General features: G+C 39.7%; 1 protein-coding gene across 2 annotated transcripts in view; it reads left to right on the forward strand.

Annotated features, from left to right (window-relative positions):
* The window catches only part of gpc1b (glypican 1b), a 145,046-nt gene extending 129,388 nt beyond the window's left edge, over positions 1-15,658 (forward strand). For both annotated transcript variants that reach the window (XM_086072557.1, XM_086072548.1), the window contains exons 7-10: positions 5,202-5,330; positions 5,608-5,741; positions 9,147-9,322; positions 11,930-15,658. In XM_086072557.1, coding sequence (XP_085928683.1) covers positions 5,202-5,330; positions 5,608-5,741; positions 9,147-9,322; positions 11,930-12,141 — 651 coding nt within the window. In that variant the 3' untranslated portion in view covers positions 12,142-15,658. The remainder of the gene's footprint in view (positions 1-5,201; positions 5,331-5,607; positions 5,742-9,146; positions 9,323-11,929) is intronic.
* The last annotated feature ends 1,531 nt before the right edge of the window (positions 15,659-17,189 follow it).

Raw genomic sequence — 17,189 nt, forward strand, 5'->3', positions numbered from 1 at the left:
CTGTATCGGCTGGATTTTTTTCCGGGTTCGTACTATTAGCGCCCAAAAGCGTAATAAATACGTTATAATTTAAATGTTTTAAGTCCCAAAGACGTATGTATATGTTTTGTTTTGTTTTATGATAGAGCATACAGAAGGCTTTGATGCAGCCTCGGAACTGCAGAAAACGGGTAAAGAAATGGTAGTAATTACAAAAACGGCCAACATGTGGCGGCAGAGTAAAAGAGATCAACAAGGGTTATGTTGAAAAAAGATCATTTACCCACAATTCAAAACAGATTTTTGAATAATGATAATAATATAATATAATAATAATATATAATAGTAATAAAATAATAATATGAAACTTAGCTATATTCTAAAGCTAATTGCTGCAAAACAGAAACGGATAGAAATGTACTTTTTTCCTGATGAAAGAAGAGACTCTAATCTTTCTTTTGGTAGGTTCCATGTTTTTATAGCAATACAACTGAATATTCTGTGGACCTTGCAAAATCAGTCAAAAATCCAGTTAAACAGCCTGGAGCAAAGGGGGTTGCTTCAGTGAAAATGGCTGGAAGTTAAGTCATTCACTGGAGTTGACGTTTATATCCGTCAACTGGAATCCAGCCAGTGTATATATTTGTCCCGTAATTTTTCAATGCGTAGACGTGAAAGTCATCTTTTCTCTTAAATTCAGGTTTATACACCCCTGTGATGACTAATTGATCCCTAAAGATGGCGCTGTTTTGATTTACAGCAGACCGAATAGGTTACGCATTGACGCAGCGGCTTGGAGCTCCTACTTTTGCACTTTGGTGGCGGTGTTGTGTGTCATTTCACACAGTCTTTGCACGTTTCAGTACAAAAACGTACTATTAAAGAAACTACTACTACTAAGAAACAAACTTCACGGAGATTATCAGCTGTCCGTGGAGTATCTTATCCCTCCGAAGATCGTCAGAATATCCCAGGGGACACTAGCCGCAGCAGGCCGGAGGAGGAAGCGCTGTGAGCAAAGCTCGGGGGCGTGTGGGCCCGGCTAAAGGATAGCCCCTTTAAACCACCACTGCCGACCATCTCCCTCTCCAATGCAAGGTCGATCCGCCACAAGCTGGATGAGATACGACTGCAGATGGCTACGCAAAAGACTTTAAATCACTGTTTGTGTCTGATTTTCTCCGAGACCTGACTGGACAGCTCCAATCCAGACGCGGCTATCGAGCTACCTAGCCGCACTGCCTACCGATCTGCCTGGTAAAAAGACCGGCGGTGGACTATGCATCTACATTCACAACTCCTGGTGCACGAACGTCATGGTAATGGAGAACCTGTGTAGTCCGGAGGCAGAACTGTTACTGTTAAAGTGTCATCCATTCTATCTCCCTCGTGAATTCTCGTGTTTTTACATCTGCGCTGTTTACATTCCACCGGATGCTAATGCTAAGCTAGCGTTAGCACAAGTGAGCAGCAGCATCCACAACAGCCTGCTAGCACATCCGGACAGTGTCTTAATTGCAGCTGGGGACTTTAATCACGCTGATCTAAAATCTGTTTTTCACAAATTCCATCGAAATGTGAAGTGTGCTACCAGAGGAGATAGAACTTTGGACCAGGTGTATACTAATGTAGCAGATGCATACAGAGCACAGGTTTATCCCCACCTGGGTCTGTCAGACCACCTGTCTCTTTTGATACACCCAAGGTATACACCAAAGATCAAGAGCACTGGGATAAGAGTGAAAACAGTGAGAACTTGGCCGGAGCACGCTGTTCCTATGCTTCAGGACTGTTTCCACCACACAGACTGGGATGTATTTAAAGAGCAGAACACCAACAATCGTGTCACACTGGGAAATTACAGTTTCTTAATGATCCTCCATGGATGACACACGGTATTAAACAACTTATCCGAGCAAGGGACATTGCATTCTACTCTGGAGACCAGGAAGCGTACAATGCTGCTAGGGCTAATCTCAGGAGGGGCATCAATACTGCCACTACGAGAGGCGTATTGGTTTGGAAATACCACAGACCCGAGACAAGTCTGGGAGGGCATCAGGGCCATCACGTACTACAAGAGGAAACCACCATCACCCTTAGCTGACCTAAACCTCGTCTATGGCCGTTTTGACAGGGACAACACCGATCCTGTCCTACCTCCCTTCCCATCGACCCGACCCCGCTCCAGTCCTGAGCATGCGTGAGGTGAAATGTGCCTTCCGCAGCATTAACACCAGAAAGGCGGCTGGACCAGATGGAGTTCTGGGCCGGGTGCTGAAAGTCTTCACCTCTATCTACAACACCTCGCTATCCTGCTCGCTGGTCCCTCCCTGTTTTAAAGCAGCTACAATTGTTCCTCTTCCAAAAGAGTCCAATGTCACATGTCTGAATGACTACAGACCTGTGGTTCTCACCTCCGTCCTTGCCAAATGCCTGGAGAGACTGGTCATCAAACACATTAAAGCTGCCCTACCGCCATCATTGGACTTGCACCAATTTGCATACAGAACGAACCGATCAACTGAGGATGCCATTGCCTGTACTTTTAGAACACCTGGAGCATAAAAACAACTATGCACGGGTCCTCTTTGTGGACTATAGCTCGGCCTTTAACACCATCCGGCCGTTCAAACTCCGGTCCACCAAATGGGACTCAACACCACCCTGTGCAATTGGACTGTGGACTTTTTAACCAACCGTACGCAGAGCGGGCAAAAACACCTCCTCCACCCTTGTCATCAACACCGGAGTCCCTCAAGGGTGTGTTCTGAGCCCTCTGCTCTACACCCTGTACACTCATGACTGCTCTGCCCCCTTTCCATCCAACCTCATCATCAAGTTTGCCGATGACACCACCGTGCTCGGACTAATCTCCAACGACGATGAGACAAACTATAGGAGAAGTGCAACATCTGGAGTCATGGTGCCACAGCAACAACTTTGCTCTAAACACCAAAAAGACCTAGAAGATTGTGGTGGGTTTTCGTAGGAAAAAAAACCAAAACAACCATCAACCTCTCTCTATAGGCAACAATGTGGTAGAGAGGGTGAGAAGCTTCAAATTCCTGGGGGTAACAGTGACTGAGGACTTGTCCTGGGGTGATCACATTTACACAGCGGTGGGCAAGGCACACCTCTACTATTTGAGGAAGCTGAGGAGAGCGCGCACATTCCCAGATCTCTGATGGTGAACTTTTACAACTGTGCCATCAGAAGCATTCTAACATATGGATTCTTAGTGTGGTTCTCCAGCTGCACTAAGGCTGACCAGCAGGCTCTCCAGCGGGTGGTGAAAGCTGCTGGGAGAATCATTGGAACGACCCTCCCTGAGATTAGCACCACCTACTCCACTCGCTGTTTGAGAAGACTGCGCAACATCCTACGGGACCAGCACCATCCGGATCATCACCTTTTCCACATGCTGTCCTCAGGGAGAAGGTGCAGGTCCATACGGGCCAGAACATCAAGACTGGCGAACAGTCTGTATCCACAGGCTGTGAGGCTACTGAACTCTGCCCCCCCCCCCTTAATGGACAATAATAACATCCAACAACAACAATAACTTTGAACCGGTTTGCATTGTTGCAGAATGTCACTACTCCCTTTTTCCATTTACCCTTCTTACTCAACGTTTGACGACCATAATATTTGATTAAAAATGATCCGGTTTTCCGCTGATGCACGATGTCATCTCAGGTATCTGAATATTTCTGCTCTGCACTTTATTAATGACAAGACCTTAAGTTGCGCTTAGTCTTTGTTGTACTATGTCCTATACTGTGTCGAATGTTTGGGTTATTTTATGGGTATTTTTTTTGTGGGATTTTGCACTTTACCAACTCTGCTGTATGGATGCTCCAAACTAAGTTTCATTGTTCCTTTGTGACAATGACAATAAATATTCTGAATATTCTGTTGCATCGCTTTGGATTTGAGATCAGCACAACTTTTGAGTAGAATATGAAGATTAGAGGGTGAATCTCAGCTTGTCATGTCGATTTTCGGGAATAGCAATACTTTAAAAAAATAATAATTTAATGGCTGGCAATGCAACATCTGTGTCCTAATTATTTGGGCAATACTGAAATGTTGAAGAAATTACAAAGAGAAAAACATTGGAATTTGTTGCGTTATTTTTCTTTCTTTTCTTTCAATGTGGCCCTTGCGCTACTTAGTGGAACTTAACCTTCTATTAACTCATTCACTCCCAGCCATTTTGAATTCTGAAGCAACCCTCTTCAATCCCAGCTGTTTTACTGGATTTTGACTTATTTTCCAAGGCCCACAAAACATTGTGTTCTATTGCTCTAAAAACATGGAACCGAGGAAAGGGAAGGAAAGATTAGTCTCTTCTTTCATCAGGAAAAAAAAGTATATTTGTATCTGTTTCTGTTTTGCAGCAATTAGCATTATAAAATGCCTAAGTTTCATAATTATAAAACACTGGGGAAAAGAGCTTGTTGCAACATGGCCCTGCTTGATCTCTTACACTCTGCTTCCACCTGCTGGCCGTTTTTTGTAATAACTACCCATTCTTTAAGCGACTTCAGGTCAGAGGCTGCATCAAAGCCTTCTGTATGCTCTTGCATTAAAAAAAACATAAATAAAAAAAGACAACAACTTATAAATATGTTTTTGGAACCATGGCAATATTTAACTCATTCACTCCCAGCCATTTTTACTGAAGCATTACCCTTCACTCCCGACTGTTTTACAGGATATTGACTGATTTTGCAAGGCCCACAGAATATTGTGTTCTATTGTTATAAAAACATGGAACCTACCAAAAGAAAGATTAGAGTCTCTTCTTTCATCAGGAAAAAAAGTATATTTCTACTGTTTCCGTTTGACAGCAATTAGCATTAGAATATAGCTAAGTTTCATCATTATTCAGAAATCTGTTTAGAACTATGGGTAAATGAGCTTTTTTCAACATGACCCTGGCTAATCTCTTATACTCTGCCGCCACCTGCTGGCCGTTTTTTAATAACTACCATTTCCTCAACTGTTCTCTGCAGTCGAGAGGCTGCATCAAAGCCTTCTGTATGCTCTAGCATAAAAACTTTGGGACATTAAAACATTTAATATAGAACATATTTCTACGTTTTTGGGAGCAAATGAGTTAAAATAGAACACTTTTATATATGTTTTTGGGAGCAAATGAGTTAACTTTTCTCCATGTCTCCCTGTCCTTTTTTTCTTCCTCTATCACATCTCAGTTGCTTCTGGCATGTGGCCCGCTGCGGGAAAAATCATCCGGCGCTCCAGAAGTGGACGTCTTCCCGAAGAACGAAAAGGTCACAGTTGAGGAAAGGTCGGCGAGCAGCGCGAACAAACTTGGCCGACTGGTGAGCTGAAAAATATTACACAGATTGCTCTCTGATGACAGAGTCTGGCCAATATCGCGGGAATGTTTTATGGCGCAGAAAGAACTGCAAAGCACAGACAATGAAGTCCTTTTAATGTTCCTTTCACACTCATGAGGTCGTTAGGCGGGAATGATTATTTGGGTGGGTGAATAAAGCGCATGACTTGTTGCCGTCGCCGCGTTTCAATGTAACGTCATGATGGGACTTTGGGGACAAAATGGAAAAAGAACATCTGCTGTCCTTCACTGTGCTGCAGGTGTCTGATGTGACCATGCGGCTGAGGGACATGCAGCCGTACTGGATTTCTCTCCCGAGAATGCTGTGCAGTGACAGAGTGGCCACGGGTGCCGGCGCTGAAGATAGATGCTGGAACGGAATGACCCGCGCCAGGTAGGGGACAAAGACATCACGTCCCTCTTTTGCTTTAATAGACTCTTTTCATTTTCATTTGCCTCAGGCAATTTTTTTTTTTAAAGATAAAGCCTTACTCTCTACTTCCAAATGGGATTTAGCGGGTTTGAGAGAACCTTTGAACCCTTGAAAATAGAAAGTGGCCCACCTTTCAATGAGTTAAAGACTCAACCTGCTCGACAGTGTTTGTACTTATCAGATCAAAATGAATCATGTCGAGGATTGGGTCGGCTTTCAAACCTTTTGAATGTGCACTAGCTTGTTACTTTTTCCACTGATAATTTTGTGTCAAGTTTCAAACAAAAGCAGTCCTACTAAACCAGAAGCTATGCCCCCCCCCCCCCCCCAACCCCTTGTACTAAATTAAATTGTAATTGCCCATCCACTACAGTAGATGGCAGTGGTGAACTCATTTTATTATCTTTATTTCAGATAAATTGATGGACTTCAAATGTTTTCTGTTACAAACTAAAAAAAAAAACAATGTTAATGAAGTTTTTAAGTTATAAGTTGATCTATATTTTTTATTTTATTTTACCTTAATAAGGATACAATGTTCTGTAGAAGTGTACTTTTTCTTAGACAAATGATACTATAGTCACGGTGGAGAGTTTGGGGCACAAAATGTGTTTTTATTCCTACTGAACTGAACTAACCCTAAAACAAAGACAAATGAATGTTGTATATTTAGCTATTCTTCGAGTCCGTTTGGCTTGATACTAACGGACAATGCAAAACCGCCATAGAGGGGCTAACATCAATGTACACTCTAAAAAGAGAATTGTTGAACCAAGTTAAGATTACAATTATAGAGCTGTCAAACGATAATGTTTTTTAATCAGATTAATCACATCTTAACATTTTGATTAATCACGATTAATCACTTGATGAATCACCCAAATGCTCTTGTTTTGGACCAAAATACGGAGAAATCAAGCTTTCAGTGAAACGATATTATTTCATGCACTCTAGTGAATTTGCACCTTTTTTTTCCATGAATGATGCCACAAACATATAAACAGTGCTTTACTTATGTAAAACACTACCACCAACAATGAAGAAGTGTTTTTTGATAGCAAAATACGTTTATTTACATTCAACAGTGTAACAATTTGACAACAATTTGGCAAACTATTTACAAATGCGTGCAACTGTGGTCCTATTTACAAATATGTGGATGTTTCAACGACAGTTTTTCTTTTTGTGTAACACTCGCCTGCGTGCAAGGAGACGCAACAGGATTTGCACAACAGATTAGTTTCACTGCGATTGCCCCTTCGCGTGCACTTTCTTGCCAGCCGTTTTTTACGGGGAATAGCAAGTATATACTGCAGTGTGTGTTTGGCCATGTTGCCATCAAGTCTACTATCAGACTATCAGGATCATGCTACGGTTACGTTACGGTGGTGTTACGTCTGGCTTCCTCATGTCCTTCAGTTCCTATACCGGGTGGTAAGAGATGTTCTGATCCATCTTATCCACTCCATTCATGGTGGCATTGTAGTCCAGAACCAGTGTCTTCTCCGTGATCAGACTGTACCCGCTCCTCCGATGAATATGCATTGGACATTGCAATCGTCCGATTGAACGTCCGCCTGTGTGCTCGGTTGTGCTCCGCGTTTTCCGGCGTTAGCATCGCTAGCCGGTGAGGCTTTATGACGTGGTCATAGCCGCGCGTCAATGCTTCCAACTTCGGCGTCAACCTCGGGAGTCACCATCATCATCATCGTCGACATCAATGTGCTTTTTAGTATTGATCGATGCTTTTCATCTTTGAAAAAAATGCTCAAGCGTGAGCTGCTTGCAACCGGTCGCCATTGTTGCTTCATCAGCCATTGTTGCTTCATCAGCCATTGTCCCCTCAACACTCTAGCTCCGCCTCACGTCTTCTACTGACGCCCACCCAATCTTGTCCAAAGAGAGTCATCGCTGCCATCTTGGGGCCAAAACGAGTCATTATACTAACTAGATCTGCTTGATACTTTCAGCACAGCTGCCCAAGGCTTTCCTCCACCGGTTTCCAAAAAAAAAACAAAAAAACATAGTGAACGTCTTTTAACGTCCTTGGTGCCCCTCCGTAGGTTTTTACTAAACGTTATTAAATGTTTTTGGCAGTAAAAGAGTTAACTTTGACAGCACTAAATTTCCTAATTGAATTGTTGACCAACTTAAAAAAATTGCTTCAGCTGGTAACACACGATTGAATTAAATTACTCCAAAGTGAATATACTAAGTTTAATGACCTCATAATTATTTAAACTTAACTTAATTATTTTAACTGATCAAGTTAATCCAAAGTGAATATATTAAGTTTAATGAACTCATAATTATTTAAACTTAACATATTTACTTTGGATTAACTTGATCAGTTTAAATAATAAAGTTAAATTAAGCTAGTCCAAATTAATCCAAAGTGAATATATTACATTTAATGAACTCATAATTATTTAAATTTTGCATATTTACTTTGGATTAACTTGATCAGGAGCAAATAACACGTTTTACTTCTTTCCGTCCTCTTTCATTTATTTTTCTTTTGTTTAAAGAGTGAAATATGAATTGATGTAACTTAATTCAATTGTGTGTTACCATTTAAAGCAATTTTCAATTGAATTTGTAATCTTAAATTGGTTCAACAATTCTCTTTTTAGAGTGTAGACTAACAATATAACACATACTCACACGCATATATCCTGTATCCGCTACAAAAAAAAAGTAATTAAAAAAATGTATGTATTACAAAAAAAAATACAAATATTACTCTTGCTTATTGACACTTACAGTATTTGTGAGACTCTTCTTTGGATGTGTCCGAATGACTGTATTAGACTGCCTCCTGGTGGCCAAGTTGTGCACACCAGAAGGAGCCACAATGAATTAACAATGTACCTTTTATCTCATTATAGTCTTACTTTTTAGTCAATGTTTTTCTAAAGTACAGTTTTATACTGTGTAGTGCTATTTTTTTCTCAATAGAACTCACATCTCAAGGCACCATTGTATAAAGAGATGTTAACTACTATAAAACCAAGTTAATGAAAACTAAAAGTAAAACCGCTCACCCTTTGAGATGGCACACCGCAAATGGAGACAGAACAGGGAATTGTTTGCATAATGATGCTTATCACCCCGTGGAGTTTTTGCAGGATTCGTTGAATTAATAATTGTGACTTTTATAATGAGTGCATCGATGCGATCGTCCTATTGGGATTTAATGAATTAATTGCATTGTTTATATTCCCGTGAGCAGCCAGACCCCTTTCCTATCTCATGATGATGATGATAATAATAATGATAAGTTCCAGCAGTTAATGTGCCTTTTTAAACGTCCATTTTCCTTCCTGTGTTCTAACTGGTAAACACGCATTCCTGTGCGCGCGCCAGGTACCTCCCCGAAGTCATCGGCGACGGCCTGGCGAGCCAGATCAACAACCCCGAAGTGGAAATTGACATCACCAAGCCGGACATGGCAATAAGGCAGCAGATAATGCAGCTGAAGATCATGACGCACCGTCTGAAGAACGCTCTCAATGGCAACGACGTCGATTTCCAGGACACCAGTAAGTGTGATTGCGTCCAACATGCTACACTTAGCAGCGCGCTAACACTATTATCTGCAATCTCAAGACACTTCGCAATATAAGGAAGATCCAATATAGAGAATTGCGCCTTGACAAAAATAACTGTAAATGCACGGTCAAAGACGACCGCAATGTATCCCATTGTGGATGAAGTAAATTATACCTCGTAAAGCTTTCTAACTTTTGGCAGAAAGTGTCATAAATCTGTCAAAGTGACAAATGCAGTAAAGGAGCGACTATACGAGCAATGTCTGAAAAGCTCCAGGACTGGTGTCACGAAAGATTTATGTCTAATCCAATTTTTTTCTCAGCGTATCCACTTTATATATGAGGTCATTCGCACAGGTGTAGAACTGCACTGCATCTTAACTCATTCACTGCCATTGACGGCTATAGACGTCAAAAATTCATTTGAACTATTTCTGTTAGTTTCACATTTTTTTCCACTTTTTTTAACAAGAGTATGAAAACCTAGAAACAAATTTATTGTACGTTTAGAACATATATAAAATGTGTGATTAATCGTGAGTTAATTACAGAAATTTATCGTCTGACGCCCCTAATTTTTTAATAATATTCACTTTTTTGTTTGATTACTTAATTATTTCAACTCAGGATTAATCACAAATTTTATATCTGTTCTATATGTACAATAAAAAAAATTCTAGGTTTTCATACTCTTGTTAACAAAAGTGGGAAAAAAATGTGAAACTAATAGAAATAGTTCAAATGAATTTTTGACGTCTATAGGCGTCAATGGCAGTGAATGAGTTAAGCAGGGTTTCATATGAGGAGTCCCTCCCACCTTTGCAATTAAAGTCAGCAATTGCCGGATATCAACTAAACGATTTTACCGAGGTGGTTTGGACTTTCTAATGATTTTCAAATATAATTGTCATAACTTTCACTTGGGGGTGTACTCACTTTTGTTGCCAGTGGTTTAGATATTAGTGGCTGATTGTTGAGTTACTTGGAGGGGACAGTAAGCTGTACACTGACTGCTTAACATTGTAGCAAAGAAAACATGAAAACGCATTTCCTAGGAGTTGAGTACTCGTACTAGTATCGGTCTGAAAAACAAGCGGAACATCCTTTATGTAATGTATTGGATCTGATGAAATTGTACAAATGTTTCATTCCCCGCGCATGCTTTGACTCACAAATGGGACTAAAATAATCCATTGAAACTGTCCAAGGGAAAATAAAATCTGAGCGAGTAAGATCTAAAGTCCAAAAAGAATGTGTTCCCAAAGTGACGGTTTTATCTGAAAAGCTTTCAGCAGTGAACAGAGTGAGCAAGAAGACACGATTGTCATCCCGCATCAGTTTGCGTTTTCGCAGCAGGCGGGCAGGTCTCTCCGCTCATCTGGCTCGCTCCGTCGAAACGGAAGGTTTCGACATCCGATGCAGCTGACCTTGCCGGCAGCCCCCACAGGACATTCGGACTCTCCGCAGCAGTCCTCAGGTCCGCTCAAATGGCGTCCAGGGGATACTTGCAGCCAAAAACGCATTCATTCCTTCGATGTGTTTGCATGGGAAATGCTGTGAGAAATATGAGGAACGCTATGCAGAGAAAGAGCAGAATTTGCTTAGTATTTTTCTTGGTTGCGGATTGAGAACTATGAAGTGACTTTAGACGTGATGCTCGTCGGTCTTTGGGTTAAGTGTATATCAAGTGGAGGACTTTGGTAGCAAAAACATTTGAGAATTCAATACTGTGTGACCCGAGTCTCTCCAGTATTGTACTTCATTAAAACATAACATCATTGAATGGAATGTAAAAAAAAATCAGCAATGCAGGGGGGGGTTGGGGGGGTCACCAATGTGGTGCCGTGGGCCTCCTCTGAAAATAGCTCACTCGTGATGGGGCATTGTGATTTTCTAGGAAAGTTGATGTTTTCAAAATGTAAACAGTGGCAGGGATACTAAACTGTTGTATATCGTATTATATTTATATATCTGCTTTTATATATATATATATATATATATATATATATAGTTAATCGCATGACTTCAATAATTAACTCACGATTAATCGCAAATTAATCACACATTTTAAATCTCAATTTATATCTAAATTTATAATAAATTGTACAATATTTTGTTTGAATTGGTCATACTCTTTTTAATATAAAAGTGGGAAGAAATGTTAACTAATAGAAATATGGTTGCATTTTTTAGTCATTGAATCAGTAATTTTATAGCAATTCTTTTTTTTTTGTTCAAGAAAAAAATGCCTCATTTCATTTTTATTCGTTTTTTTAATTAGTTTTAATATGTTTTTTTTGTAAATGTGTGTATAAGATTAAAAAATATCACAGTAAGTATTTTGCAGTAAAAATTCAATAACAAATATTTTATTATATTATATTTTTAAAACGACCATCCACAAAATAAAAGGTATGTACAGTATTAAATAAAAATATATCAAATGTCGTTTTGGGTATTTCTTTGAAAAGCATTTTCAGTTGTATTATATTTTGTTATCAAAAAAGTTTTTTCTAAATTTTTGTACTTTTATTTATTTGTAAATTAAAAAAATAAGCTCGTTTGCAAAAGGCTCATTTTCTGACCTTGTGCCCGTAGGCGACGATTCCAGCGGTTCCGGAAGCGGCGCCATTTGCACCGACGAAGTGTGTTCCCAGGGCCCTCGCCTCGTCGCCCCCGTCACTCAGCGGCCCGTGTACCCCTACCCCCCCGAAAACGAGAAGGTGGTGAAAGGCTCGGTCCGTCAGAACCGTCCCTCCGTCGGCACTTATCTCCTCCCACTGCTGCTTTTGCTGCTGCGGCTGCGATAATTGCCAGCGGCCAGCTGGGACTGAGGTTGGGACTGGGTTTGGGCTTCGTCAGGGTTCGAAACGCTGGGGGGGGGGGGGAGACGAGAGGTTTGGGTGTTAGTTACTCTGCCAAAACTACACTTGCTATCAAGAACTTGGACGGACTTTCTTTTGGGTTCGGATGAGAAGAAAAATGGATTTACAAGTATTCGAAAAATGCGCTCTTGTCTTTCATCTCTCGCTATAATATGACACTGTTTAGAGCTGATCGTGTTATGTTTTAATGTTTCCGGTGTGTGGGGTAATTGGAGATCCAATATGTACCTATAAGACGTGTGACACTAACACTCCGTAGGGAGAGGAAGACGCTCTCATTAATGCATTTCATAGTCCTCCTTTAATGGCACTTAGTGATTTGATGGTATTATTTATTTGTTGATAACCCACCATAGACCCCCAGAGTGCTTTCATCGCTCGCTAATGTTACATGTCGATCACTTTTCAATAATCAAGTCTCCCAATCAGCACTTTTTGGACCAGGTCTGAGGTACGAATAGGCGATGATGCAAAACTGCCGTCATCATTCACAGAGGGAGAAAGCCCATCTGGTCAATACCCCCCAATTCTAAAGACCCCCGCCAGTGGGTCGGATGTCAAAACGACCGAAGACTTGCGGGCCCTCCGTCCTCACAGAATTTTGGTGAGTAGAACACAAGCTGCGGTCAAGTTGCCGCAAGGGGCAGAACGACAAAGCGCATCCGCGCGATGACCCGTCGTTACTGTCGTTACACTTTTTAAATTGCACAAATGGCAAACGCCCGTTTGTCTCAGAATTGTTCAAGCGGGATGGCGGACCAGGAAACACAGCGCAGATGTCATTTTGTTCATTTGACCGAAATATTGCCCGTTTGCGGAAGTGCGGAACTTCCAATGTGAAGTTCAACGTATTTGCGAGCAAACCACTGATCTGCATATATGACTGGATAGCCGATAGGCCAAGAGTTTTGAAGCCGCGCCGCCGCCATATTGCCCCTCCCAAGAAAGGTTTCTCAGCATCCGATCCTATACATTTACAATGTCGAAATTAGAGAACCTTTTAGACAGAACTTATTAAAAACAGCATGATTTATGATGTTTTAAATTAAAATTAAAATTACATGCTTAATATTGTTTACAGGAGGAAATTTGTTATTTAAAGAATTATACCTGTAATTCAATTATACCTGTAATTCAACATGACTCTAATATTCTAATCTAATATTGGGGTCTAAGGAACTGAGCGATAAAAGAAAAAGGAGGTGCTCAAATCAGCACATACCGTCCACTTGTTAAAAAATGTGAACAGCACTTGAACTTGTGTCAGTCGGTCCTAAAGGCCAGCTAAGAGCCTCCGAGCTGTCGATGTCTAATCTGTACGTAGACTTATAGTTTATACAGTATTCTACTCTCGAGATGGGAGGAGTAAGATGGCCGCCCTGTGGCTTCAGCAGCTTGCACGGGCGTGTACGGGCTATCGGCTATCCAGTAATATGTACAGATCAGTGGTTCAAACGTACTTGTACGCTATATGCTAAAAACGTAGCATTTTTACCATAATGCCAGTGTAGTAAGTAAGTAAAAAAAAAAAAACCTTTTTTTTTTTTTTTTTTTTTTAGCATTTAGCCTGCATTATATTGGTACGTTTGAAAACTAAAGTAAACATTGTTTATTGATTATTTTTATGATGTTTTTAGTCTGCAGCACCTGATTTTCCTGAAGTAAAAAAAAAAAACGCTAAGCTTTTAGCATTTAGCCTACGGGGGTACGTTTGAACGTACTTCCAAATACGTCAAATAAGTTTACTCTATATTGGCAGTTCCACGCTTCCGTACCCATTAGATTTTTATTCTCATTTTCTTCCTCAAAATTCTTCACCGTTCTTTGGCCTTCCTCAATTCAGTTCTTTAATGCGGCAATCAAGATAAAACACGACGAGGAACGTCATGTAAGGATTTCCCGAGACTTGACTTCCATTTTAATGAAACTCCTCAACTCACTCCAACAATAGTTCCTTGGCCCCAAAATGCTTTTGCGAACTTTTTCAGCAAATACTGGAACATAAGTTTAAAAAAAAATAAAAAATACGCAATTGCACGCCAATGCGGGCGTTCACCGCATACCAATGAGTGTATTGATGTATGCGATCCTGAAACGTGGAAGACACAAGATGGAGGACGCTTTTATTTCTTTTAAGTGCACCGTTGCTTCCGCAGCACACTGGGACAATCCGCTATCATTAAACATAAAACAAACAAAAAAAAGTTTGGACATTTTTGATTGATTATTTCTTTGTTGAAACAACGCTTCTCGCCAGTATATTTAGCATTTTCATTTTCATGTTTAAAGAACATGCATTCCTTTTGTAAAATGTGCCAAATCTTCACTGCCTTCACCAAACATCTTACAACTCGTCATTGGCCCCGCCTTTTTGAAGCCACACACATTCAAAGTCACAGGCTGGCCACCCAAAAGTGGATACAAATGATAATACATGCATATTTTGTTTAATGCGGAAGAAGTTGTCACAACAAAGAAGGAATCAACAAAACAAAACACCGCCTTTTTTTCTTTTCTGTTTATATGACGAGAACGAAAATAAATAATAATAATGCACCCGTGTCTGTGATACGCCGAGACTTTATTAAACAAGCACATTTTTGGAATTCTATTTCTGAAGACGGGATGTTGTCGCGTGTGTTTGCGTCTTTCAACGACTTCTGCCTTCGACTGACACTTTTGTCCAACTTTGTCATAAAAAAAAAAGAAAAGTTTTTGATTAAGATCGTTTCTCAAAAAACAAACATAGGGTTTGTTTTTTGTTTTGTTTTTGCTGCCCTTGAGCTTGAATCCGAGTCCGAATGTGAAACGACACGTTTGTCTTTCCAAGGAATGCGAAAGGGACTCCAGCTGTGATGGTGACATTCCAGTTCAAATACCACTTCCATCTTTTACACTCGCAGCTTCGCAGCGTGAGCGCTCAAATTCTTCACCCGCTTTCTGTCTTTGCCTTCTTCGGCTTTTTGAGTCTCCTCAAAGCCACGCCCCTTTTTCTTTTCTTTTTTATGAAAACCTGCACTTTTTATGAGGCCAATAAGTGTCGTTGGCCGCACAAAGACACGAGGCCGCCGATATGCAAAGTCAACACCCTTCAGGGATGGCTTATCGATTTGAGGGCGGGCGTATGCAAATGAGCAAGGCCCAGCGAGACGTCGATACGCTTTAACGCTGATCTCCAATCGGCAAACGACTGCTCATCCTTTATTTAGGCGGCACTTTGCAAACGTGGTTTCAAATCACCTTAACGTGTTCAATTTGGAGGGACGAGAAACATCGACGACACGTTTGGCTTTCTTGTTTTGAGTTATCTTTTGGTTCTGTTGTTATCGGAAATTTGTGGCCGGGGGGGAAATGCCGGAAAGAGGTTGGAAAAGAACAATGCAGATGTCTTGTTTGCTGTTGTATTGAAAATTGTCAATTATAAACATCATAAGATTTTCAATTTGTTTGTGTCCTGTTTCTTTATAAGAGGGGGGGGGGGGGGCTGTTTTGCTCAAGGGACACTGTTGATTTTTAGATGAGGTATTCAAAACATATTTTTTTAATTCATTTTAAAATTGTTGTTTTTTTTGCTGTTTGTAAAATAATTTAGAGTATTTTTTTATGTTTTAAAATTTATTGAAAACACTAATCACATAAATGTATTTTAACAAACCAATTTTTACGATAAAAGTGGATCAAAAATGGTCCGATCCACTTTATGGTTTAATTTGACCCAACTTTCTGGGTTGTTTTATATTAAATTACCCAATTTTTGGACCCAAGTGATGAGTTATGAGTTGTCTTACTTTATTTATTTTTTTGCTTTTTTTGTCTTACTTTTTCTTCTCTTCTTTCTTTTTTTTGGGGGGGGGGGAATACAGTGTGACAACAATATATTTTACTATATAATTTTTACATTTTATGAGTTGTTTTAGACTGAAAGACCCATTTCTTGACTCAAAATTGGGTCAAATCGACCCAAGTCCAGGATCGGTCCATTCTTGACCCATAGTTGGGTTATTTTTGACCCAACTGTTTTTACAATGTTTAAATTCCACATCAGCCTTCTACTTGCCACCATTTCGAAGTCTTAAATCTCAGGAGAAGTTCGCAAGACCAACAGCACCAGGCCAAAATCATGTTCAATCGCTAGTTTACCATTGAAAATAATAATAATAATAATAATAATTTATTGTGCTGTCATCGATTAAAATGGTAGCAGCGGTCCAAAGCAGAGACAAAAAAGCCTTTAATACTTCCCAAAAGCCAACAAACAAAACAAATGTGGTTATGTCATCTTTCCAAATCATTTTCCAAAGGTCCTAGAGCCATGAGTGTTGTAATAAATAAAACGATAAGCTGCCTAAGCAGTTTAAAAGAAAATAATTAACTCATTCACTGCCACTGACGGCTATAAACGTAAAAAATTCATTTGAACTATTTCTATTATTTTCTATTTTCTTTTGTTAACAAGATTATGAAAATATAGAATTTTTTGTGTGTATATTTAGAACAGATATAAAATCGAGAGTTAACTAGTCATGCGATTAATTACGATGACAATTTTTAATCGTCTGACGCCCCTAATTTTGAATAATCTTTTCTTTTTTAAATGTTTTTTTTTATAAGAAAAGATTATTAAAAATATTTTATTTTTTTAAAAAAAAAATTTTAAGAAAAGATTATAAAAAATTTGGTGCGCCAGGTGATTAAAAATTGTCATCGTAATTATTCGCATGACTTCACGATTTTATATCTGTTCTTAAATGTGCAATCATTTTTTTTCTAGGTTTTTTATACTCTTGTTACCAAAAGTGAAAAAACATTTTAAACTAATAGAAATAGTTCAAATGAATTTTTAACGTCTATAGCTGTCAACGGCAGATGAATGAGTTAATGACTGCCCACATTTGCCTTTGTAGCTGACGCTGTGATGGACACTGAAGCATGACATTGATTCATATTTAATGGAAATCAGACTCTTGCTCCAC

The sequence above is a fragment of the Leptonotus elevatus genome, chromosome 1, assembly GCF_054856555.1.
Source record: "Leptonotus elevatus isolate MCC_2025b chromosome 1, RoL_Lele_1.0, whole genome shotgun sequence".
NCBI lineage: Eukaryota > Metazoa > Chordata > Actinopteri > Syngnathiformes > Syngnathidae > Leptonotus > Leptonotus elevatus.